Below are 25,519 nucleotides of genomic sequence, written 5' to 3' on the forward strand. Positions count from 1 at the left end.
CTTTTTTATTTATATTTAAAAATAATATTAAAATTTTTTATTTATATAATATTAATAAATTAAATAATTTTATTAAAGCTTATTATAAAGTTAAATTTTAATTTAATATTAATATAAATTATTAAAATTATTATATAAATTAAAATATTATAATTTTTTTTAATTTTTAATAAAAGTATTTAAATAAAAATTATATTAAAATTTTATAAATATTAATTAATAAAATAATTTTATATTTTTAAATATTTAAATATAATAAATATAGTAATTAATTTTTAAAAAATAATATATTTTAAATTATTAAAAATATATTAAAGTTTAGCTTTATTTTATATATTATTTTAATTTTAATTAAAACTTTATTTTTTAGTTTATAAATATTATTTAATATTAATATAAGTATTAATATTTAATTTTTTAATATAAATAATAAAAATATAAAAAAAGTTAATAATTAATTATACTTTAATTAATAATATAATAATTTTAATTATTATAATAGTTATTTTTAATATAGTAATTTTTAAAATAGTTTTTATAATAGTTATTATAATAGTTAAAGTAATTTTTATAGCTATAATAATTATTAAGTTTTATAGTAAAATAGTTATTAAAATAATAGTAATAAAAAAAAAAATATTTTATATATAATAAAAAAGAATATTAATTAATTTAATATAGCTTTAAAAAATATTATTAAATAAAAATAATTTATTTTATTATTTATAAAAATAATAATAAAAAAGTTATTAATATTAATTTTATAGTATTTTTAGTTAATTTTAAAAGTTTAAATTTTAAAAATTATAATATTAAAAATAATAAAAATAAAAGGTAAATAATTTATTTTTTTATTAATTAAGCCTTTTTATATTTAATATTTTTTAATATAAATATCTTTATAAATAAAAATATTTTAAAATTTATTAATATTTTTACTTTAAAAAAATAATATTTAGTAATAAAGTTTTAAAGTATTATTTTAAATATTAAAATAATAATATTTTTTATTATTAAATATAAATAATTTTTTATTTTTTAATAAAAAAACTTATTTATAATAATAAATATTTTTTAAGCTAATAAAGCTTTTATTAAGTTTAAATAAAGCTTATAGTTTATATTATTTAATATAATTTTTTTTTATATTTATTAAAATAATTACTTTTTATATAATTAATATATTTATTTTTTTTTTATTTTATATTTAAAATATAAATTAACTTTTTATTTTTTTTTAAAATATTATAAATAAAATAGTTTAATATAAGTTAAAATAATAGGAAAAGATTTTTTTTATTATATAGAAATAGGGATATTTATAGTTTTTTATTTTTATTAGAAATTAGGTTAAAAATATATTTTTAATTAAATTTAAGCTTAAATAATTATATTATTATTTTAAATATTTATTTATTAAGCAATTAATTTATTTATTAATTAATATTAGATATATTATTAAACTTTTTATTTTAAAAGTAATTTTTAAGTTTTATTATTATTATTAATTTTATAATTTAGTTTTAAAAAGGTTTAAATTTAATTTTAAAAATAATTTAAATTTTAATTATAAGTTTATTATTAATATTATATATTTAAGTAATAAGCTAGTTTTATATATAGTTAATTTAGTAATTTTATTTTAAATTAAGTGTTTTTTTTTATTTTTGTTAATAAAAAATATATAAGAAGCTTTATATTTAATATAAATTAATATTTATTTTAGATTTTTTAACTGTATTGTTTATAATATTAGTATTAACTTTACTTTTATAGAGTTTAAAAGTATTATTAGAATTATAAGAATTATTTGTAAATAAGTGCTTATTAAGGCTTATTAATTTATTAAAAAGGTTAAATAATATTATACTTTTATTTAATAAGTATATAAGATTTTATATATTAAGCTTTTAAATATATTTTTTATAAAGTTTATATTTTAAATAGCTTTTAAAGTTATTAATAATATAGTTAGTTTAAATAAATTTATATTTATACTTTTTATTTTTAAAGCTTATTTTTAGATAATATTTAATTTTTTATTTATATTATTTATTTTAAAAAAAGCTAAAGTAATTTAAAAAGTTATAAAAATATTAAAAAAATTAATTATTAAGTAGTAAATTAATATAGCTTTAAATATTTAGAATAAACTAGTAATATTAGATATTTTAGCACTTTTTTTATAAAGTAATATTTAAATTTAAAAAAAAAAAAAGGGCTAGTAAAGTTTATATAAGCTTTTAGTTATTAATAGTTATAATATAACCTTTAATTTATTTAATAGTTTAATTATTTTTTAGTTAACTTTAGTTTAACTATATTATTATAGTAATGATATAGATTTAGAAAATAATGTAATAATAGCTGCTAATATTAAATTATAGTAATAAGTTTTATTATAAATTAAATTTAATTTAAATTAATATTAATTTAAATTAATATTAATTACTTTTTAAGCTTTTTTAGTTTTAATAATAAAAACGATTTTGTGGATTTAAGAATAAGTTTAAACTAGTTAAAATTTTATTTATTTAGCGGGAGAAAGATAATTATAAGCTTGTATTTAAGTTTTGCTGTGATAGAGTGATTATTATTTTTGGTAATTTTTTTAAGGAATTTAATATTTGAGAGATATTAGATTTAATTAGATATAGTATTTTTTAATTTAAATTTTATTATTTTAATAAGTATAGTATATTTAAATTTTTTAAGTTTTATATAGTTTAAAAGATTAAGGGTAAGATTAAAAAGCTATATAAGAAGTTATAACTTATTATATAAGGGTATAATAATAAGGGAAAGAAAGATATTTTAATATAATTATTAATTATATAAAAAGTTAATTAGTATTTAATTATAGCTTTAATATTATTTTTATTAAGAATAAATATAGTTATTAAGCTTTAAAATATTATTTAAGCTTACTTATAATTTAAAATAATATTAAAATATATACTTTTTATAAGCTTATTATTAGAAATTTAAGATAAGTATTTAATAAATATTATTATAAAAGTTATTAAGCTATTTTATAGTATTATTAAAGCAGATATTTATTAATAAGTAATATATTATTATTATTATTATAATAAATTAAATATAAAAATGTTTATTTATAATTTATACTTTTTAATTTTTATTTATAATTAAAATTATTTTAATATTATAATTATATAAATAAATAATATCCTTTTAATAATTACTTTTATTTTTTTAATACTAAAAAAAAAAAAATTTAAAAAAAATAGATTTATTATAAACTAAAAATTAAATTTATAATTAATAATCCTTTTAACTTTAATAGTATAAAAATTATTATAAATTTTAATAAATTTATTAACTTTATTTAAAAAGGTTAAAATATAAAAATTAATTTAATTAATATTAAATTTTTAAATTATATTTAAAAATATTTTAAATAATATATTTATAAAATATATTTAATATTTATATATTAATTAAAAATAGTTTTTAATTTATTTATAGTTATTTAAATTTAAAATTTAAATAATATTATATATATTAAACTTAATTATTAGCTTTAATAATAAATATAAAACTTTAACTATAAATTATAATATATTTTTATTAATTTTATTTTAGCTAAATTTATAGTTTTTATAAATAATTTTTTTATAAATAATTAAAACTTTAATTTTTAAATTAATTTTTTAATTATTTTAATTAATAAAAAAAAAAGTATTAATTTTATAAAATAAAAAATAATTAATAATATTTTATACTAATTTTTAATTAAATATAAAAAAGTTATATAAAGTATATTTACTTTAAAAATTTATAGTATAATTAATAGCTTTAATATAAAAATTATATTTATTATAATTTTTTAATAAATTATAGCTTATTTTAATATTTTTATAATATTATTAATAATTTATATAAATTTATACTTTTTTTATAAATATTTTATTAAATTAAAAACTATTAAAAAAAAGCAACTAATAATAAATATAATAATATTTTAATAGTTATATAAATAATAAAAAATTTATAAGCTATATTAAATTAATAATAATAATAATTTAATAAATATATTTATTAAAATTAATTTAAATAAAGTATTTAAATAGCTTATAACTATTAATAAATTAATTATGAAAATTAAAAGTTATATAAATTAAAATTAATTAATTTAATAAAAAAAAAAACTATTAAAAATAAAATTAATTTATAATAATAAAGTATATTAAACTTAAATAATAAAACTTTAAATTAGTTTTATTATTTTTAAACTAGCTTATATTAATTAATAATTTACACTTTTAAGCTATATTTTTTTAAATCTATTTTAAAAATATACCTTATAATAAATTTTTATAATATAGCTTATATATTAAAAGTTTAAATAATAAAAGTTATTATTATTTTATAAACTAAATACTATTTAATATTTAATAAATATTTTTAATTAAATTTTACAATACTAACACTTATATATTAAAAATTAATCAATTAATTAACTAATTTTATATTTTTACTATTTACTACTATTTACTAAATTTACTAAATTTATTAAATTTACTAATTATACTTTTTTTTTTATTTTATTTTATTTTATTATTACTTAATATTTAAAATAAAATTATATTAATATTATTAATTAAACTAACTAGCATTAGCCTAGCTTAAAAGTTTATTCTTATTTATTTATTTTTTAAATAATAAAATTATAAATTTATAAACTATTTTAAAATAAAGTTATTTATAAAACAAAAGCAATTATTAAATATTAATTTAAAAAGTAATTCTAATAATAAAAGTATTATAATAACTTTTATTTAAATTTAGTAAATTTATTTATTCTAAAAACTCTTAAATAAACTTAAAAAAATTAAATACTTAAATTATTTAAATACTTAATTAAAGCATATAAGTAATTACTTTAATTATTAAAGTTTTAAATTTAAATTATATAAAAAATAGTTTTTAAAAGGGTTTTTAATACCTATAGGTATATATATATATTTAATAAAAAACTACTAATATATAAATTATAGCATTAATATTTATAGTAAGCTAATTAGTTTATTAGGCCTATAGCTATAAATAAACCTTAAAAAAATACAGCCTTTAGCTGCTTTTTATAACTAAGCAAGCAACCTATACCTAAATAAACACTAACATCCCTAAACATACATTGTATTTGAATACGTGACCCAGCTAATACAGCTATATATTAGCGTTTCCTCCCTGCAATGTTTGTATGGGCTAAGGCCGCATGGAATGAAAACCTTAGGCCCAGCACCCGAAACATTGGAATTCCAGTAAACCCCTAAGCGGGACCCTCTAGTGCCTCTTCATTGTGTATTGTTGCTAGATGTGTCTCAGAGTTCAGATCCAGGAATCTAAGCTCTCCTATACGGTTGTGAGGGCAACGACTCAAGCCTGCTCTTGGCGCCACATATGCCCGCAGACACTGTCAGACTGTTGGAGAACAAGGGGGGGATGAAGCACCACTTTGTACACAGAAGGCCCCTCGAGAATGCTTTGCCGCCACAAACTCTCGCACCTAATTTCCATGGCATTCTCGCCGTAGCTTGCCTAGGTCATTGACTTTCGCGACTCATCGGCTCACTGGGCGACCGTTCTTCGTTTGCAGATCCACCGGTCTTCCACCCTTGCAACCCCCAACATCCGGCATCATATGAGGCAACAAAACAGACAGCACCCTTCAACAAGATACAGGCGTCTACAAGAAGCGACAGCAAAGAAGGCTCTTGAACACACTTCATTATACGAGCCATGGCCCGCTCAGACGCCTGTGGTATAATACACAAAGCATACTATTCTACTGATCCCCTTCGCCCTTTGGACATATCTCTAAGATCCGGCCTGTCGGGGAACCAGGACTTTGCCATCGAATGAACTCACCCTCGTTCTAAATACAAGAATCAGCGGTTCCTCTCCGCTTCAATCTCATCATACACCATTGTCTACACACAAGTCGTTCCAAATTCATAACAAATACACCATGAAACACGAGCAACAGCATCATGATGAACATTTGCAGGCCCATCTTCGACCCAACAGCATTCCCTCATAGTGATGCAGGTTTGTAGACATTAGTACCTAATGCATCATTAAAATTTCAACGGCGTGCAGCCTGCTGAAATGATCTGAGTGAGAAAACAAATAGCCCACGAATGGCATGCTTTTTCTGTGAGACTCATCTTCACAGATTGGCCCAGAGAGGTCGGCAACGACCACCCAGGGCTGGAGACCAAATTAATTTGGATTGTCTTTGGAGGTCTGACCTCTAGTCGCAGGAGGAGAGACAGGTGATGCTCCTCACGCATCATCCTCGCCGTCTTCATCGTCATCCCCGTCACCACTACCATCCGTGTCACGGCTGGTATGGTATTCAACCACGCGATCGATAGCGCGCTTGTCAATTTTGGTAATTGCATGCATCGTCGATGTGAAAACAGCGGGCATCCTGCCCACGTCAGCCTGCGTTTCCGACACGGCCTGCCATTTGATGTAACACAGGTGCCAACCCGCCATTTGCCAAGCGAACCGTGGCTTTGTGTAGTAGTACTGCTTGAAGGTGGTGCTAGCTTTTAGCAAGGCCCACTCCGAAGTGTGCTTGTAACCACGGTGGAGGCGCTCCAGAACCGCTTCGGGGACGTCTTTGCTGGGCTGAATGGCCAACCAAGAACTGTGTGTCCGCTGCGCCCTCTCTGAGAAGCTTACAGCACTGTCGCGTAGCAGGTGGTTCCACTCATCGAGGACCTTCTCGATATCTTGCTTCAGACAGCGAAGGATGGTCTTTCCCGGTTCGCTGTTCGTGCTATCGTGCTCCCACTCATCATAATGCCTTGCTGTGAGGTCTTTATCCCAATAAACAGCATTGGCGGTTTCCAGCGCTTGGCCAACGCTGCCCATCTCTTCATCGATGGTTCGTTTCGCAACCCAGAACCTGAGGTAGTCCAGGATATGCCCATACTGCTGCTGAGGAAGAAGAGGCCCCTTCTCCTTCTTGTACAGGGGTTCTTCAAGGTGGTCAGGTAATTTGAGAGCTTGCTTGAAGGTCTTGAAGGATTTGAAATCAAACTCAATTCCCTGCTTGGCCGCGTCTACAAGATCGCTCAGGAGCGCGCTGAGTGTCCTAGCCACGTCGTCTCGGACATTTCCTCGAGCATAACATAGACGCTCTTTGTAGTTGGTAACTTGTCCTAACATGTCTTTGGCGAGGTTGAATGCGAAGCATTTCTCTATCATCTCACCGATAGCCGGACCAAAGTCTCCATTGTGGGATGACAAGAGCTGTCGCAGCTCGATTCTATCTTGCCGATAGTATTCAGAAAGATCGGGTTGTTCCTGGTCAATAGCATTTTCAAAATTCCCGACAATACTCTGATCCCAGATACAGAGACACTGGTCGCCATCGTAATCGCCTCCACTGAGTTTTTCAGCAAGAGGCGTGGTGCCTTTTACTGAGAACACAATGACGTTTCCCAATGGTGCCAACTCCGGTTTGAAGACGGCCCTAACCCGTTGAATGTCAGAAATGAAGTGCGCTGGCGAACGAGCAACGAGGACATCCATGCCGTGAACCATTGTCCCTTCCCATTCGTCGAAGTCCGCCCTGAAACGCTCGGAAAATCCGATGTGGACTTCGCCTTCCTCGAGTTTTTGCTCAAAGTCGACTACCATGTAGAAGTAGGCTGAGCATCCGACCTTGATGTTGAGCTTCTTGCCGAGTTTCTCGTACCTTGCAAGCTGGTTATTGTAAGCCATATCACTTAGAAATTTGTTCCGCCGCGGGTCGAAACCCGCATTGAGCATGTAAGTCATGGTTTTCTCATCCTGCTGTGGGAGACCACCCTGGAAGAGTACATGGCCACGAGTGAGCTGGTCATAACTGTAAGCCGAGTTCGCAGAGATCCACTTCTGGAATTGTATCGGGTTCTCGAGAGATTTCCTTTGATCGGCGAACTCTAGTAGCAGGTTCTTTTCTAACAGCTTTCCTATAGTCGTGCGCATTGCTTGCTTGTCACGAGCCCTGTCTTCTAGGACGGGCAGAAACTGGAGGTTTAAGCTGGCGGACCGCAGCTTTTCTGGGGGGCAGCTGCGAATTTCTAGCGTGCGATGTTCTGCATCCGTAGCCTCGAGAACCCACTTGCGCTGGGAGGGGTATGTTTCGATCCAAATATCGTCGGTTGTGTCTGTAACATCAACGATCCACATCCCTTTAGCGGAGCCAAGTCTGCCTTGGACAGCGCAAGGGGGTGATGACAGCCCAAGAGCGGTTTGGATCATTTTAGCAACCTTTTTGCTCATTCTAGCCACGCCGTCGTTCATCACCTTCTTTCCATCAGGTGATCGCAGGTCTCGAGTCCGATGCCTGATTTGGCCGGGTTCAAAAACGACGGTGGGGATGGTCCTGCTGAGGACGAGTGCTAGTCGTTGAAAGAGCTTCAGGACGGGCTGAGAATTGTTCATGCCCCTTCTAAGGTCCAGACCCCAGCTGACCATCGATTCAAGAGGTGTGGGCGGCTGCTTATTCCTGGACAGGTCAGCCCCATCTTCGGCGAACAGGAAGATACGATCAGTATAGACTGGCTTTGGCTCTGGCCCGAATTGTAGACGTTTGGGTGGCTTGCGCTGCCCACCGCTTTTCAGGTAGAAGGGTCTGTAAAGGCGGCCACAAAACGCATGTGGCTTCTGTGTCAGCCAATTGAGAAGTTCTTCGTCAAATGGCTCGTCTTTCACGGATAAGGGTAGATTGGAGGAATCAGGAGAAGGGACGAGCAGCTCCAGGAAACGGTCCGCGCCATATTTGCGGCCTAGGCGATGGGGTCGGTCAAGCTTGAGAGGTTGTAATCTCAAACGCAGTGTAGAACCGGATCTCGTGCTGGCAAATTCGAGTGATGCCGAAAATACAACATGTTGATTCTCGTCTGATGCACAACCTGATGCTACAGCCCAAGCGCCAGGATCCGAGGCTGTTGGTAATGATTTTCCTGGAAAAGCCCCGCCTAGGGCATCACGGAGCACTTTCTGGTCTGTCCATTGCGAGCTGTAAGTAAGTGACAATGCACTCAAGTCAACTCCCATGTGGGTTCCGATCCGGATAACCTCCCACGCTATATGAAACGGCGCCGGCCTGAGCCAGTCCGGCAGTGCCGCTGACGCAGGTTAGCTGAACTGAAAAGGAAGGTGGTACTCTAAGCATGAATGACATACGCCATATGTCTTGCCCTAGACAGGAGCGAGACTGAGGGACTGCCAGAGTCTCGGCTATTGTTTGCTCGCCTTGAGGCTGCTGTTCGTTCTCTGAGTGTAAGCGAAAAGCCTCATCCAATGCTGACGAAGTGGGACCCGAGTAGTTTGAATTCTGTGTTAGGGGATGAGGGGCATTCTTAGGTCTTGTATCCTTCCAAGGAGAATCGAACGAGGCCTCATATTCGTCAAAAGATTTATACAAGGCATCCTCCAAAGTTGAGGTGGGCTTGTAATGGTCTTGCGAGCTCAACGGAGCTCTTCTCTGTTCCTGAGGGCTTGCTTCAACTGTTTCTTGTGTGCTACATTCAGCCTTGGTATTGGAGAACACGGACTGTAGAGACGTCCTGCTGGTGTTAGCCGAGTGCGTTGTTGGCCTGCGAAGTACTTCGATTGACTCTCGAAGAGGGTCTTCTGTCCTAGTTGAGCTTTGGCCGCATGCCTTGGAGATTGTTCTCGATGCAGCAAAAAGGCATTCTGGTTTCGGCAGGGCCGACGTACTGGAATCTTGAGCTGCACTCGCAGCTTGCCCTGCCAGCCTCGAACGCTTCATCGGCGCCGTATCCATGTCAGCCTCCGCCTCCGGAGCCCTCTTAGGCTGGGCAGAAGTGGACTTCTCCATCGAAATTGAAGCTGGGCCGCTTCGAGTTCGACTGAGCACTCTCTTTGGTTGGCAGCGATCCAGGATTTCGTGGAAAATCGTGTGCAAGGATTCTCGTTGGACCTGGTTGGTTGCTAAAGGGGTGGTGCGAGGCGTGGGAAGTGTATCTTGGTCGCCTCCTGGCTTCTTGACCCAGCTAGACCAGAATTGCCTAGCCTCTATGTCGAACTGCTCCGTCAACTGGTGGAGAGTTTCCACTCCTCCCTGGTAGAAATGCACTTGGAGACGATCGTACAGCTTGGTGGCGGAGTTTCCCTGCTCCTTCCTCTTGGAAGGACTAAGACCAGGATCTGGAAGCGGGATGCCAAGGCTGTATTTCACATTGAGCTCGTTGATGAAGCGCTGCAAGTCCTCTCGTGGGTGCCGTGGGTACGGGTCCAAGACCTGAGGCGGTCTCATAGCAGAAGACACGGAGTCTGTAATTTCATAGACGACGGTCAGGCATTGATGGTGCTCATATGGCCGCACTGGGATAGTACGGGATTACGGACACGGCCGGTGGTGAAAGTCAACAACAGGCTGAGGGGAGGCCGGAGATGGGATCAACCTGATAGACTGTGGGCACAAGCGAACGATTTCCAAGCACACTACCTAGACTAGGTAGTCGGTGTTTGGCCCTTACGTACAGTACTGGCTATAGCAGGCTTGGATATGCGGCACTCTGTCTGTCGAGGATCATGCGGGATCGCCGTCGTTTGCAGAGATTGGCGTGCAGGGCATCCGGTATCCGGGTTAGCTTGAAGTGATCTGAGAAGTGCTTTTTCCATCCAGCGAGAGATGCACAAATGGAGATTGGTGTGAGACAGTGGATGAGGAGACTGGGATGTGGCGTCTGCTGTGCAGTATCGTAGAGGAGGATTCCACTCGAGCACTCGAGCATTGGAGCAGTCAACTCGCATTGGTTGATCAATTGAATCGCGAGGTGAGCTGTTGGCAGGGCAACGAATCAAGAAAGCCCTCCAAGGAAGGAGGGACGGTGGAAGGGAGAAAACGGTAGGAGGGGTTGGACGAAAGGAGGCTAAGGGCGGGGTACAGTAGACAGACTCAACACCCGTGGACACTGGCACTGGCAGTTGGCAAGAGCATCCCTACATCCATGTGGGTGCGCGAGCAAGTGCCGAGATGCTTCACAGACTAACTAAGTGACTAACTGACTTAACTCCTTTGGCAGGTGGCTGCTGGGTGCTGGGTGCTGGGTGCTAAATCTAGGTAGATATATGTAACAGTAGTCATGTACCATGAATCTGTCATGCAGCAATAATAGTAAACAAGGCGACGTCCTGGAGATCGATGCAGCACCGAACTGACACAGCCTAGCAGCACCTCGGTCAGCCCAACGGGTTCAACGTTCGGAGCTGGACCTGCCACTGCCAGTGAGCTGAGCCAGAGGCCAGGCGAGCTTGGTGGTCTCCTGCAGTAGCGCAGATTGGGTCCAGGGTTCAGTCTTGGAGAGATCGATCGTTGGGACATGGGAACATGGGAGGGACATGGGACAGGGCACTTTGTCAATGCCTGCCCGGCACCCGCACCCGGCCTCGAGCCCTGTGTGTCTGGCCCTGTCTGTGCTCTGGCCTGTCCAGCTGTGCTGCTTTGCCTGGCTGGCCTGCTGCTTGCTAATGCTGCTGCTGCCGTTGCAGCTCATACCCCACTTCTGCGACAGCAGCCCGATCCAATGAAACCCGACCGACGAACGTTGGAACCTTCGCAGACGCAAACCTTAATCAGCCACCCCATGCCATGACGATGGACGGCCAATTCTCACTCTCACTCCCAATTCGATGAGCCATCTTCACAAATCTTTGCCATCTTGCCCATTCTTCACCACCACCGCTGCCATACCTCGCCACACCTCACCTCGCCTCACTTCACCTCACCTCATCTCACCTCATCCGATACCTGCTAACTGAAGATTACTTTCTCGACTCCGTACCGAGGAGTACCTCTATCCTAATCTTAAAGTCCCTCGAGTCCTTCGAGAAGCGTCATCGGTCGATATCTGCCGGCCGTTCCTCGCCGGGGTGGAGCAAAAGCAAGCTCACTCACACCCCCCACTCACTGACTGCACTCCCCCTCTAGTTTTGAGTGGCCGCGAGTCTTCTTGCTTGACCTGCGACGACGTTCCACAGATCAGACTCGAGCCCTCATAAACCATCAGCCCGACCCGGTCCTACCTGGTCCGGCGCGATTCGACTGAACTGGGCTCGACCAGACTCGACCACTGGGGACTGGGGGGCTGTTGACTTTACTGAGCCCATACCTGGCTGCCGTCACCGTCGCCGGCGCCGGCTCCGCGGTTCGCCGCCATGACCGAGCAGCATGAGAGCCCCAACATCGACGACCTGACCCCCGAGGAGGCCAGCCGCATCATCCACTCGCACCGGAAAGTACGATACGGTACGCCATCCATCCTCTTTCATTTGTCTCACGCATCTCTCCGGCCTGTGCGACTCCAATGTAAATCGCTTTCTGCTTCTTGCTTGTCTGCCCCGCCTGTGCCTCCTCCGCCCCCTCGTCACTTGCTCGGGAATATGTCTTGGCGCGCAACTCGCAACTTTCGCACGCACTTTGCAAAACCTTGCTTACAACCTCTTTCTCCGCTAGGAACCGCGTGCTGGCCTTGTCGTCAACGAAAGGTGAAATGCGACAACAAGCAGCCTTGTGAGAACTGTGTGAAGCGGGAGCACCCCCAGCTATGTTCCTACAAGCCAAATCGATCATCCAAGTCCACCGGAGGCTCGGATGTTGCCTCACACATCAGCAAGAAGAGGGCCCACTCTCCTGATGACCAGGACTCCCGCGAACTGAGCAGCGACGCCAAATCTGATCCTGCCATGCGCGCTTTCGGTATTCCATTCCGCTCAAAACGCAAGGATTCATCATCTCTGACACCAATCTCAGTTGACCCCGAATCAGCTGAGGTGACGAGGTATCTCGGGCAGAACAGCATACCGGCATTGCTGAGAGAACAGACCTCCCCCAACGACCGCCAGGCGGGTGTCGACAACATCCGACAAGATATGCGTTCTATCTTCGGCCTGGATAATTCGGCACCCTTCCCGCTGATGTCCTCGCGCCACCTGGAAAAGCTGACCGCGGACATTTCTGCTGAGCTTCCATCTGACCGCGAGGTTATGAAGTAGGTCTGGCCTGTGTGTGCCGTGTTGGTTCCGTCGTCGGCTTGCTGGTAACGGGCTTTCTCTGGTGTATGCATCTAACATTTCTAGGCTGTTTCGAACGTATAAGGAGATACCGCAGGTTTTTTGGGGGTTTGTTATCGACATCGACGACCTGGAATCAAGATTGATGGTTTATTTGGAAGAGCGTGCGAAGAATGCACGAAGTACGGTCAAGATCGCTAGGAGGCCTGTTTCAGCTTCGTGGTTGGCCATTCTGTTTGCAGTCCTCGCCGTGGGATCGCAGTATCACGACTCACCCTACCACATACGGACCAGCAGCTCTCAGAGGTATCTGCAGATATCTTTCCATTTCCTTCGCATGGGAAACTTCCTCCTCCGGCCAAACTTCGACTCGATCCAGGCCTTACTCCTCGTGTCATTCAGTCTTCTCAACGATATGAAGGCAGAGGGATCTTGGGCCTTGCTTGGGCTTACCTGTCGCCTGGCACTGTCGCTTGGTCTGCATAGGCTTAACAACAACGAGCTTACGGATCCGGAGGCAAAGAGGAAGGAAATTATCCGACGGAAACTCTGGTAAGAGCCGCTTGGCCGAACTCGAGACAAGTGGCGAAAAGCTGACCTCACAGGTGGTGTTGTGTATGGCACGACACTCTCACGTCCCTCTCGTTCGACCGGTACGTCTTTCCTGTTCCCTGGAATCCTTGGTAATGAATCTTGGTACTAAATGCTACAAGATCTCCTATGACAAATATTCCCTGTTGCCCGATTCCGCTCTCATTGAACGCCGAGAGTAACGGCTTGACCTACCTCGAAGCCATGTATCACCTTTGTCAAATTATAAACCGACGCCTCAACCCTGACGCCACCGCCGAAGCAACCTTTGTACAGATCCTCGATAACTGCCAGGCTACGGAACGGCTGCGCGAGAAAGTCATTCCCCAGATCCGGAGCAAAGAGGCTTGCAAGACGGCTGTAGACCGGCTCCAACACTTCGCCATCAGGCTACATACCTGCTTTGTTGTCTCCGTCTGCTGTCGCCCAGCATTGAAGCGAGGCGGTGAAACCAACTCGCTCGAGCCGTCCGAACGAAAGGTGTTGTCTGCAAAGTTTCGGGACAATCTGACTGAGACCGTCAGGATGTTCCTCGCAATGCATCAACTCTCCGTCATACCGACCCGATCCTGGGCATTTACGTACCACGGCCTCTCTTCCGCCGTGCTTCTGGGTCTCCTGCCCGAGACCAAGTCAGACCCTGAGATTCGTCAACTTCAGGGCGACCTCATCTCTGCCTTATCTGCCACCGCCGCCAAGGAGCAGTCCTCGCCCGTTCCACATATACAAAAGAGTGACAAAGATATCGAGCTTTCAGGACCATTATCGCGTGCGCTTGCCGCTTTGAAAAATATATACGACCACGGCAGCGTCATGGGCTCTTCAGTATTCAAGCGTGACGGAGGGACACGATCTGGGACACGTACGCCTCTGGGCATGGGCCAGCTCACGAACCCATCCGCAGGCGCTTCGGACGGCCAGAACCTTCTTCCCGGAGCAACGTATGCTGCCTCCTCTCTTCAGAGCCTCGACCCTCATCAAGATGCGGCGATGGCGATGGCGGAGATGCAGAATGGGACTGGCATGCAGGACTTCTCAGGGTAAGTTCGATGTCTACTTAACCACCAGGAGAGCACAGTTACTATGAATCACCGCTGACTTGTCCTCAGGTTACCGTATGTCACTGGAGCGCCGTCCCTTGAAGGCACCGATCTCGCACCGATTGATCCGAGCGCCTATATTGAGCCTATGGAACTATACGACTCGATCTTCTGGGGTGAGTTCTCCTCGTGGAACCTTTCTTCTTTCTGCCTGATATTGTGTTGCTTGCAACAAGGCTTGGCTGACCATGTTGCCATTTTTCCTGCAGAATCCCCCGATCCTTGGAATTCGGGGCTCGATACTATGAATTTTGACTTCCTCGCGCAGCCACCTCCAGGTCAGCCGCCACAGCAACAGTTCTACTTCTAGGAATGGCAAGACTGGGTGTGTATACTGTGCCTGTGTAAAATTGTCCTGGGTGTGTTTTCACTTGTGAACTGCATTGTGTCGGTCTTAGCCTCGGATTGTTCGGGATGGCTGGAATGGCCCTTGTCTCAATGCTACGGTGCTTTTCTACGATTTTGGATGTTGAACTTTTTCGCTGATCATCCGTCCGGGAGTTTATTCATCGGGTCGAGTCCGGGAGGGAGAAAAGTGAGTTTCTTGACGCGAGTCTGGACCAGCAAGCTTGTAAAAATGCTACGAAGGACTGGATCTATCTTGCCTTACCCTCGTCTGATTGAAATGGAGTGAAGGGGCCAATGAATGGCTGGTCCTGATATACTGTAGTGGACACAAAAGGACCATGCGGTGGGAAGCTGGTCTTTTTCAATACCCAGAGTTACAGAATGCTTAGCGAAGCGCAATGTTGAGTGGCACACTGCCAGTGAACCGACTGCACTTTGAATGTAAGACTGAGCTATTCATCACAATCTGTCGCTTTCAAGCTTGTTCCGTGACTGATCTTGTTCCTGGTAAGGTTGCCTGCGCTGGGAGGGAATGAATATCAAATGGCAAATATCATGGACTGGCTCTTATTCGCGGCCTTGTTTCTGAAGGTGTTTAGTCCGTTGAAGCTGCGCAGATCACTCCAGTAGTGACCGATCAATGTGAGACGAATACAAAACTATGGTACTTTATACCTAGGTACCATAGCGCCTTACAGTTCAGAGCACAAACGTGTATTCGCGAAGGGCCATCCCATAGATGTTTACCAATTCAGCCGGTTGTATCAACAGCGACAATGCAACCCTCAAGTCTCATGTCCTCTTTTCTCCGACGGAAGAGTAGCATCAACCAGACTGTCGGGAACTGTGTGGTGAGCGTTACGCTATCCATGGTCAAATATTGCCCAGACAGGTGAATACACAAATGCAACTCCTCGGATCCACAGCCTCGGGAACTCGTCCGATCACTGCTGAGTCCAGACGGCTCGCCCGAGGACGAGAACTGACAGCTGAGAAGTTGGCCACTGTCTACTGGCGCAAGGACATTTTGTAAAAAGTCAATCCGACAACCTACCATGGTAGCAGTGATTAAGAGAATGCACAGCTACCCTGTGAGGGTGTGGTGGAAGCGGGGTATGTAAGTGAGACTGCCCCAGATGACCCGTTCGTACATATGCACAACATGCCAGATATTTAGTCTGTGCTACGCTTTTCACTATAAACATCAGCTTCCAGGCAACCACCACCGAAATGCAACGTTCTCGTCGAGGTGCGTGGCGTTGGCAGTTGGTAGCCGGTGGCTTGCGTCCGGGGACGTGGCGCCGCGGTAGTGGAGCGCCGGGCTGTCTGTGTTCGGCAACCAGAGAGGTTGGACTCGGGACGAAGAGACAAGCCTCGATCGTGCGTCTAGCTGAGTTGGGACGACGAGGAGCTAGTCTTGGGCTGATGTTTCTCTAACAGAGCGACATTGACTCGAACAAAATTTGTATAGTACCTCAAGGCCATGCTGGGATAGTCAACCTTGTGTGCAATCAATGTGAAGCCGCCGCGGAAGGAAGATTTAGAAGAGGTTGAATATGGTCAGTGTTAATCACAGGAGACGTGCAGGGCAGCCCATCGAAGGGATTGTCCTCGGCAGGAAACGGTGTGGTGAGATGGTGGGCCGTTTCCCCAGAAAATGTTTGGGCAGGCATCCCAGCTCCCCACGCCGGGCACCAACGGGCTAGATCCGGGGGCGCAGGAAGGAGGAGAACAAAAGGAGGACGAGGGGGAAAAAGGCTGGGGAAATTTTCTGCGGGGTTCAACAAGCGCAGGATGGATCACTACCCCCGCAAACTTCTCCAAGGCCAAGACAACAACAACACCGTCGATACGAACCTCGACCCTCATTTCCCAGTCCTCTCCCTGCGCCTAACGGCGTTGTGCTCGTCTTAGCGGCGACGCGGGTGCCCATAGCTCGTCAGTTGTGTCTGCTTCGGGTCTTGTCGACGAGCTCCTCATCGGCCCTTCTTTGCTTTCCCCATGGGCCTTGCCCGGCCACCACCATGACGCCCTCGTGAGCTGTCCTGGCTGCCCCCAGTCGTCTTGTTTGCGACACCGCCCGTCTGGCACTGCCAGCGCCCAAGAAACAAATCACCGAGACATCCGCCATGGCTGCCCTGGGTGGATACTGTAGCCAGACCGGACAGCACGGCATCAAACCCAGAATCTGCCTCCTCTTCCTCTCCCTACCTTTCTAATAATCTACACAGTAGTAATAAGCATAACTACGACAAGGGACGACGCTGATCTTGGACAGATCACGGACCTGCCGCTCGTCTTCTTCCAAGTCACAACGCGCCTGGGGGCTCGGCTCGCCCTGTCTGGGCCTGCAGCCTGATGGCTTATGCTACTGTAATAATGCTAAGGCTACATATATGCTGCTCGGATGCATGACGGCACGGATGACGATGCATCGCCAGGGATCTAGCCTACCATGCGGAGAAGCTCCGGCCAAACTCTGATGACTTCCTCTCCAGGTCCACGTCCCCAATTGCCTTTGTCCTGGCTTGGGAGACATGGGGGCCCTGCCCTACGCTCGGTAATTGGATCTCGTCCACTACGTCGCTTTTTTCTTGGGATGAACTATTCGCGTCTCCACATCAATATCCCCTGCCTAAGACATACTTTCCATCACCTTGCTGCCTTCATGCGGTAAGCCGGGTAACTTAGTCGTCAGGTCACTCGCTCACCCCACTGAGGACCTTGATCACTTCTGGGGTGCTCACCACACCGGGCTATAGACTATATAATACTTGTTCGCCCTTCCCTTTCCCTTCAGTCCACGCGAGTGTGGAAGCTGCAGTCCGGCTCCTAGGTAGCACAACGTTGTCCCGTTGCGTTGCTCGTAACTTCCACAGCACCGTAGCACCGCCGATACGAATCTATTGGCCGGGTCTCTGACCTCATTGCACGCCATGAAGTCCTCGCCTGCTGCTGCCCTCGCCTGGCTGGCGGCGAGCTGTGGCTCTGTTACAGCAGGCACTATCGGTGACCACGCAAAGGTAAGCTTCCGTCCTGTGTCGCGGTACTTTCGCGTCAAGTGTCACCAGCACGCTCTGCCGGCTCAACTACAACCGGGCTGCAGTCGCTACCAGATTTTGTTCTTCAAGCTGTAATCCGAGCGACTCGGCGCCGCTCAAGTTGAGACCTCGAAAAGCTTCAGCATTATGAACACCGTCAAAATCTTGACTGCCCTTGCGGCTCTTGTTCTTCAGCCTGCTGACACGACCTCAAAGGTTCAACAACGACAGACGGACCTTGCTTCCTCTCCTCCGTTCTATCCTTCGCCATGGATGGACCCAGAGGCCGACGGCTGGGCAGATGCCTATGCCAAGGCTAAAGACTTCGTCTCACAGATGACCCTTCTCGAAAAGGTCAATATCACCACCGGTGTTGGGTAGGTTTTCTTCCGAACAAAGATCATCCGCAGAACTGACTGTAGGACAGTTGGGAGAGCGAAGTCTGCGTTGGAAATGTCGGTTCAGTACCCCGTCTTGGCCTTCACAAGAACCTATGCATGCAGGATTCTCCCTTGGGTGTTCGTTTCGCGGATTGGGTCTCTGCGTTCCCCGCCGGTCTTACTGCGGCAGCCACTTGGGACCGCGATCTAATTTACAAGAGAGGCAATGCCATGGGCGAAGAGCACAGAGGCAAGGGAATCGATGTTCAACTCGGTCCAGTTGCAGGCCCCATTGGTCGTGCCCCTACTGGAGGGCGGAACTGGGAGGGATTTAGTCCCGATCCCTATCTCACCGGAGTTGGAATGGCAGAGACGATCAAGGGCATCCAGGATGCTGGTGTGATTGCTTGTGCAAAGCATTACATTGCCAACGAGCAAGGTAAGAACTGATCTCAAGTCCAAAACGAATGGCAGTACAATCTCTAACGCGCAGAATAGAGCATTTCCGTCAGTCCGGCGAGGCTCAAGGCTACGGCTTCAACATCAGCGAGTCTTTGTCTTCCAACATCGACGATAAGACAATGCATGAGCTCTACCTCTGGCCTTTCGCCGATGCCGTAAGGGCTGGAGTGGGAAGCGTCATGTGTAGTTATCAGCAAATCAATAACTCATATGGTTGCCAGAACTCAAAGATGATGAACGATATTCTCAAGAACGAGCTTGGCTTCCAAGGGTTTGTGATGAGCGATTGGGGTGCACACCATACTGGAGTCGGCGCTGCTGTCGCGGGCTTGGACATGTCAATGCCTGGTGACACTGCCTTCAGCTCCGGTCTCTCCTTCTGGGGTACTAATTTGACCCTGGCTGTCTTGAACGGCACGATGCCCCTGTAGTAAGTGGCCCCCCCCCCAAGAGCTCTTTCCCAGAAGCCTACCAGGCTGAGGACAAGTCCTGGCCAAGCTCATGATAGCTTCATTACAACACTCGCTAACCAGAGAAAAGTCGTCTTGATGATATGGCAATGCGGATTATGGCCGCATATTTCAAGGTCGGTCGGACGATTGATGAGCCGTATCCTAACTTCTCCTCTTGGTCGAGGGATACCTTTGGCTACGTGCACGCTGGCGCAGAGGAAGGATATCAACAGATAAACTCCCACATCGACGTGAGAGGGGAGCACGCCGCTCTGATCCGAGAGGTTGCTGCGAAGGGAACTGTACTGTTGAAGAACACTGGTGCTCTGCCCCTCGACAAGCCCAGATTCCTGGCGGTCATTGGTGAAGACGCGGGACCAAACCTGAACGGCCCCAATGGATGTTCCGACCGAGGATGTGACAATGGAACTTTATCGATGGGATGGGGTTCTGGTACCTCTGACTTCCCGTACCTTGTGACTCCTGACACCGCACTCCAGAATCAGGCGCTCGCCGACGGAAGTCGTTACGAGAGCATCCTCGACAACTACGCGACTAGCCAGATCGAGGCTCTCATTGTGCAAGCCTATGCGACACCCATTGTTTTCGTGAACGCAGACAGCGGCGAGGGGTACATCAGCGTTGACGGCAATGAGGGCGACCGAAACAACCTCACGCTGTGGAACAGCGGCGACGAGCTGATCAAGAACGTGTCCAGCCTGAACAACAATACTATCGTGGTCATCCACAGCGTTGGTCCTACCCTTCTTACTGAATGGTACGACAACCCCAATATCACCGCGATTCTCTGGGCCGGTCTGCCCGGACAGGAGTCAGGAAACTCAATTGTCGATGTCCTCTACGGCAACGTCAACCCTGCTGGCCGCACGCCTTTCACCTGGGGTGCAACACGCGAGAGCTATGGCACTGATGTCTTGTACGAGGCAAACAACGGAGAAGGCGCTCCGCAAGACGACTTCACGGAGGGCTCATTCATTGACTATCGCCATTTTGACAAGACAAACACTACTCCGATCTACGAATTCGGCTTTGGATTGAGCTACACAACTTTCGAATACGCGAACTTGAACGTTGTCAAGGCCTACGCGGATCCATACGTGCCGGCCAACGGGTCTTCTCCCGCAGCCCCCATCATCGGAAGCTCCAACTACTCGACAAACTTGGAAGACTATGCCTTCCCGGCTGACCAGCTAGACTATGTCACCCGCTACATCTACCCCTACCTGAACACCACCACCTCGGCCGCCGAAGCGAGCCAGGACCCACACTATGGTCAGACAGCCGAAGAGTTCCTCCCACCCAACGCGATCTCGTCCGACCCCATCCCCTATGCCCCTGCCGGCGGCGCCCCAGGTGGCAACCCCGGCCTGTACGAAGTTCTGTACACCGTAACCGCGGACATCACCAACACCGGCTCAGTTGCTGGTGACGAGGTGCCTCAGCTGTACGTCTCCCTGGGCGGGCCGGACGACCCGCCCGTCGTGCTCCGCGGCTTCGCCCGGATCAGCATCGAGCCCGGCGCGACAGCCACCTTCAGCGCCGACCTGACACGGCGCGACGTGAGCAACTGGGACACGGTGGCCCAGGACTGGCTGGTGTCGAGCTCCCCCAAGACGGTGTACGTCGGCCGGAGCAGCAGGAAGCTGGACCTGCAGGCGCCTCTGCCTTAGCCGGGCGGATGGTGCGTGGGTTCGAACTATGTTGCTGCTTACCTTCCCGGAACCATCGTCGATGTATGTTTTGAGGATCTGCCTGTCCAGATTGGTGGATGGGGCTGTGGTCCGAAGCTTTCAGGTACGAGTAAACAGTTATGAGCACATGATGTAGAACTACTTAGGCACATTCCTGTTTGACCCAGTGTGGGTATTAGGCAGTTCTTAATGAATAATTACTTGACGAACTAACTGGGTGACAACATCTCTTTGAAATTCCAGCTGCGGGATAGAATGTGTCATTCGCAACCAGCCCAACGTGTCCCCGCTGCCCATCACGACAACGCCACAAGCCCCTGACCTCACTTTTTGTCTTTGCTCATGATCACGTTTGATAGAGGTCTCTTACTATAAGATCCGGGCCAAAGCCAGAGGCCGCGGGTGGCCTTCATGTGACCATCATGCCAGCATCATCGTCGCTGTTGGATGGGGTCCTGAGACGCTGCCCGCTGATGGGTCAGTCGCTGGGCTGGCAAGTATCAAAATGATGGTGTCTCCTTGTTGGCCTTCGAAGCTCACAAAATGCGAAGCAGATCTGTTGGTGGCAGCGCCTGACGTGCCTTGTCTCAAGGGCCTTTGATAGAGTGATGGTCACTACTAGCTACCGAGAACGCCTAACACGTTGAGCAATAGTCAAAACAAGACCGACTAGGAAAAATAAAAAAATGATAGGCAGAGTGAGTTGTCGCAGAACGCGAATAGGTCACAATGGTGAAGTCGCTTTATTGCAACTATGTACAGGTACCCAATGGCGCATCTGCAAAATGGTAATAGAGTACAGCAAACATCCACAACTTCATCCACAAACTGTCCTCGGTGCTCGCAAAATGGGACAGTATAATTAACAACAGATATCCGCCGACTTGCCATTGTTACACCAGGAACAATAACGCCGGTCAAATCCTCGTAGCCCCTGGCGCGAAGGCCCGAGCACGTATGCATACATCGTGCGCCGACGTGTGCCGGTCGCAGTGACAGTAAAAAATGTGTAGCCAAACGGCATCCACAGCATCTCCTGTGTTTTTGGATGGTTCTTCGTCTTGAAGATCCAACAGAAACAGTAACAGGTAGATCTGAATGCCTTCCCCATCTAATAGATGTAAGGAATGATCCTCCACCGGACGGTCTTCTTGTACTTTTCCCAGTCCTCGCCATACTTGCGGTGGCACTTCTCATCGTCGCGTCTGTCACGGTGGATCAACAAGACGGCGAAGTACACGACATAGAAGTAGGTGAAAATCGCGCCCCAGCCCCTCGCAGCGCCCTGGATGACCTCCCTGCCGTCGGCCATCTTAAAGGCGCCTTCGGCGTTCGTGCCGGCGGATAGGATCAGGTAGCCGGCCATGCCCGTTGGCAGGCAGTAAGGCCACGCCTGCAGCCAGTCACCGAAGTAGTTGATGTGGCGGGCGACGCCCCACCAGCCGGACGTGATGAGCCGGGACCCAGTCTTGGTCTCGATGTATTTGAGGTGCGCGACGCTCGGGTCGTTCGGGTTTGTGCGGAAGGTGTTCTTCTGCGAGTTTGCGAGGCGGAAGATCGCGAATCCTGTAATGAGCATCGCGAAGACGGCTGTGAGCCAGACAGGCCCCAAGGAGACGGGGTAGACCGAAAGGTACTTGGTCTGCAGGCTGTAGAAGAATGGCACCCAGACAAGGTCGCCGAAGGCAAGCATGCAGCCAAAACCGTCGGTAGTGATATCCATGGTGGTAAGGATAGCGGGTTCCATGAAGACGCCGTCGAGCACGTAGAGAGTCTGTACGACGGCAATGAAGACAATGCTGTCGGTGACGAACCCATAAGTACGGTACTGCTTGGCAATGAAGGCGAAGTTGAAGAGTATATAACCGAGCATGCCGGGGCGCAGCTCCATGAATTCCTTGATGTCGATTTCGCCGAGGAGAGGCAGGGTGACACGAGGGTTGAGCTCGCGACCGATAAACCAGTCGTAGATAATGTTCCCGGAGTGTCCCCCTGCTGCAAGCTCACGAAGCTCCTTATTGCCCGCCTTGACGGAGAAAGAACGGACGTAGACGAAGGTAGCGAGCGCGTAGGATATGAGAATGTTGGCGGTAAGGAGCTGCACGTAGTTGTCGGTAATGAAGGTCCAGACTGGGAAGTCGGCGCCCTGCTGGATGGTGCCGGCGAGGCAGATCATGAGCGTGAAAATGATGGAGCTGAAGCCTGTGACGAAGAGTCAGCAAGATGTCTGGTTGCGTGAGTCTATTCTCGGGCCCAATTACTGTTCATGCGGTACTTGAGCTTTCCACCACTGCTAAGCTCGACACCCTCGGCCTCGACCGCAGGCAAGGCGCGGTACAGTATGGCGTTGAAGAGGTAGTACGCCAGTGTCCAGCCCGTGACCTCCCAGCTTGCCAGTCCCCGGATCCCGTCCGCGGGCCACCCAACTTCGCGTTTCAGTTCTTGGAGGTCGATGGTCTTCCAGTTGGTCAGGAGTAGGGGCGCAGGGCAGCCGGAGACATCGTTACAGGCGAAGGAAAACAGGTAGAGCAGGACGGGGAGACCGAACGAGACCAGAGCGGCTCCTGGGCTGTGCGAGGACGATCAGTTAGTCAATTATCGCAGCAATTCTATTAGAGATGGTGGATGTCACCACTTACGGTCCACAGAACTCGTAGCCATGCTCTTGGCTAGGGGCAGCAGTCTTGGGAGGCATTGTGATGCGATGAATCTGAGGATTCTGATGGGGCTGCGCGGTAGATGGAAATCGCTGCAATACGACTCGAGGAATTGCTCGAGATAAGGAAGCAAATGCGCGTGAGGGCAGCCGGATGCAACAGCTGCCGCGTGGTCCGATGTTGACTGGCTGTTTGTCTGAGCGGGAGGGGGACCCTGAAGCTCTTTGTGGTCAAGGGCAATGCCAGCGACAATGTCAATGATGCAAACGAGACTTTTCGCCAGCTCGCTGCCAAATCAAGTTAGCGACATGCGACGGGTGGAGCCGCCCAGTCTTTGGAGCATCCCTGCTCCCCACTCGCCGTTGCTTTGGGTGCATCTACTCTGTTGTAGACGACGGAAGACTGCATTCTCGATCTCGACCTCGATGCCTGCTGGTGATACTTTCACACCTTGAATTTAGGCCGTGAGGAATGGTAAATTCACAACACTTTCTCGTTGCTCAGGATGGTCCAGTGTGGATCGAGATGCGAGAACCAGAGATGACTCCTTGATACGAAGTCTAAAACATGGCGAGTGAGGGAGGGGATGATGATCCCAGAAGGCACTGTACTCTCAGACAGGATAGATAGGTCAACATTCAAGAAAATCCGTGGGAACCAAACGGTACATCCAGATCCTGATCTAATTCACGGCCGAGTGATAGTGATGTGCGAGTCTGCTATACCACCAATGATTGCAGATATCCCATTATGATATGCGAGTGTACAGTACAACACATCATAAATGGCATATACATGCAACAAGATCGACCATCTGCGCTGAAATCTCGCAGAGATCTGCTGGCTTGAATGAATGAATGACATAGCAAGGAGAGGTCTAGCGCGGGTGAAGGATGCGCATTGCGATATGCATCGTGATGCTGAAGAGGAGCCTCGCAGAAGGTAGTCAAGTGAAAGAGCGCCCAGGTTGCTTGTCTTGAGGATGGTCAGGCCAGGGAGAAACAGTCGTGTTCTGGGTACCAGTGGACTCGATGTTTCGACTAGAACCTCAGTGGGCTTCGGGACGATCATAACGGCGTCAAGTGAGGCTCTTCGGCAGAGGATGCTGACTTGCTGGCGCTATCAATACTGTAGAAACCTACTGCAGGTAGATAGATAAGCACAGTTGTCGCCGTATTCCAGGCACCGAGACGCCGTTGGTCAAGGTGAGGGGGTGGGTACCTGGGTACCTAGGGACCTAGGGACCTGCCTCATTGCGACCTTCTGTACGACGGAGGATCAGCCGTTGCTAATTCGGGCTACTGCCCTCCGTAACTGTCCCCCTGTGGGCACCGTCATCCCTCGGCCCCTCGTCAGTCAAAATGCGACAGCTGTCCCCTGTCCCCTGCTCATCCCAATCCAACATATTCGATGTTTCGGCTGACGACCTTGGCTCCACGCAACACCATACCCATTCCCGTTGACCCAACATTCGACGACAAGCTCGGCTGGACTGGACTGGACGAAGCACACTCATTCTTTCACTAACTCTCCTCCTGTCGCAGACTGTACTCCATCCGTCTTCTGCCCAAGAATATCCTCACGACACGACTCGTTGCCTCCCGCCGTGTCCACTTGTCACAATCCCGTCTAGCGGCCAGCACGGGGCAGTCCGACGATCTGCTACTCCACACTGGGCTGGGTCTCGTAATCCGATCGAAAATCGAGC

The 25,519-nt window shown here is 44.6% G+C and overlaps 5 protein-coding genes across 5 annotated transcripts; 3 read left to right on the plus strand and 2 right to left on the minus strand.

Moving 5' to 3' along the window:
• Nucleotides 1-6,017: 6,017 nt before the first annotated feature.
• J7T55_008972 (uncharacterized protein) lies at nt 6,018-6,306 on the plus strand (the record flags this gene model as incomplete). Its single annotated transcript, XM_053141888.1, has 2 exons — nt 6,018-6,075; nt 6,161-6,306. 2 exons carry the CDS (start codon nt 6,018-6,020, stop codon nt 6,304-6,306), a joined length of 204 nt encoding a protein of 67 aa, XP_052994813.1.
• A 6-nt stretch (nt 6,307-6,312) lies between these two features.
• On the minus strand, nt 6,313-10,309 carry J7T55_008973 (uncharacterized protein; the record flags this gene model as incomplete). Its single annotated transcript, XM_053141889.1, has 3 exons — nt 6,313-9,155; nt 9,214-9,583; nt 9,638-10,309. The coding sequence occupies 3 exons, from the start codon at nt 10,307-10,309 to the stop codon at nt 6,313-6,315; spliced, it is 3,885 nt and encodes a 1,294-aa protein (XP_052994814.1).
• A 1,904-nt stretch (nt 10,310-12,213) lies between these two features.
• Nucleotides 12,214-15,069, plus strand: J7T55_008974 (short aerial hyphae-3; the record flags this gene model as incomplete). The annotated part of the gene is made up of 7 exons (XM_053141890.1): nt 12,214-12,304; nt 12,512-13,046; nt 13,135-13,620; nt 13,674-13,721; nt 13,782-14,699; nt 14,769-14,875; nt 14,969-15,069. The coding sequence occupies 7 exons, from the start codon at nt 12,214-12,216 to the stop codon at nt 15,067-15,069; spliced, it is 2,286 nt and encodes a 761-aa protein (XP_052994815.1).
• A 2,974-nt stretch (nt 15,070-18,043) lies between these two features.
• Nucleotides 18,044-21,133, plus strand: J7T55_008975 (beta-glucosidase 1 precursor; the record flags this gene model as incomplete). The annotated part of the gene is made up of 6 exons (XM_053141891.1): nt 18,044-18,130; nt 18,251-18,525; nt 18,576-18,967; nt 19,027-19,145; nt 19,212-19,420; nt 19,531-21,133. The coding sequence occupies 6 exons, from the start codon at nt 18,044-18,046 to the stop codon at nt 21,131-21,133; spliced, it is 2,685 nt and encodes an 894-aa protein (XP_052994816.1).
• A 1,132-nt stretch (nt 21,134-22,265) lies between these two features.
• J7T55_008976 (deltasterol reductase like protein) lies at nt 22,266-23,849 on the minus strand (the record flags this gene model as incomplete). The annotated part of the gene is made up of 3 exons (XM_053141892.1): nt 22,266-23,356; nt 23,416-23,723; nt 23,794-23,849. 3 exons carry the CDS (start codon nt 23,847-23,849, stop codon nt 22,266-22,268), a joined length of 1,455 nt encoding a protein of 484 aa, XP_052994817.1.
• Between the last annotated feature and the right edge of the window lie 1,670 nt (nt 23,850-25,519).

The sequence above is a fragment of the Diaporthe amygdali genome (genome assembly GCF_026229845.1).
Source record: "Diaporthe amygdali strain CAA958 chromosome Unknown NODE_10_length_1141467_cov_65_626103, whole genome shotgun sequence".
Classification (NCBI taxonomy): domain Eukaryota; kingdom Fungi; phylum Ascomycota; class Sordariomycetes; order Diaporthales; family Diaporthaceae; genus Diaporthe; species Diaporthe amygdali.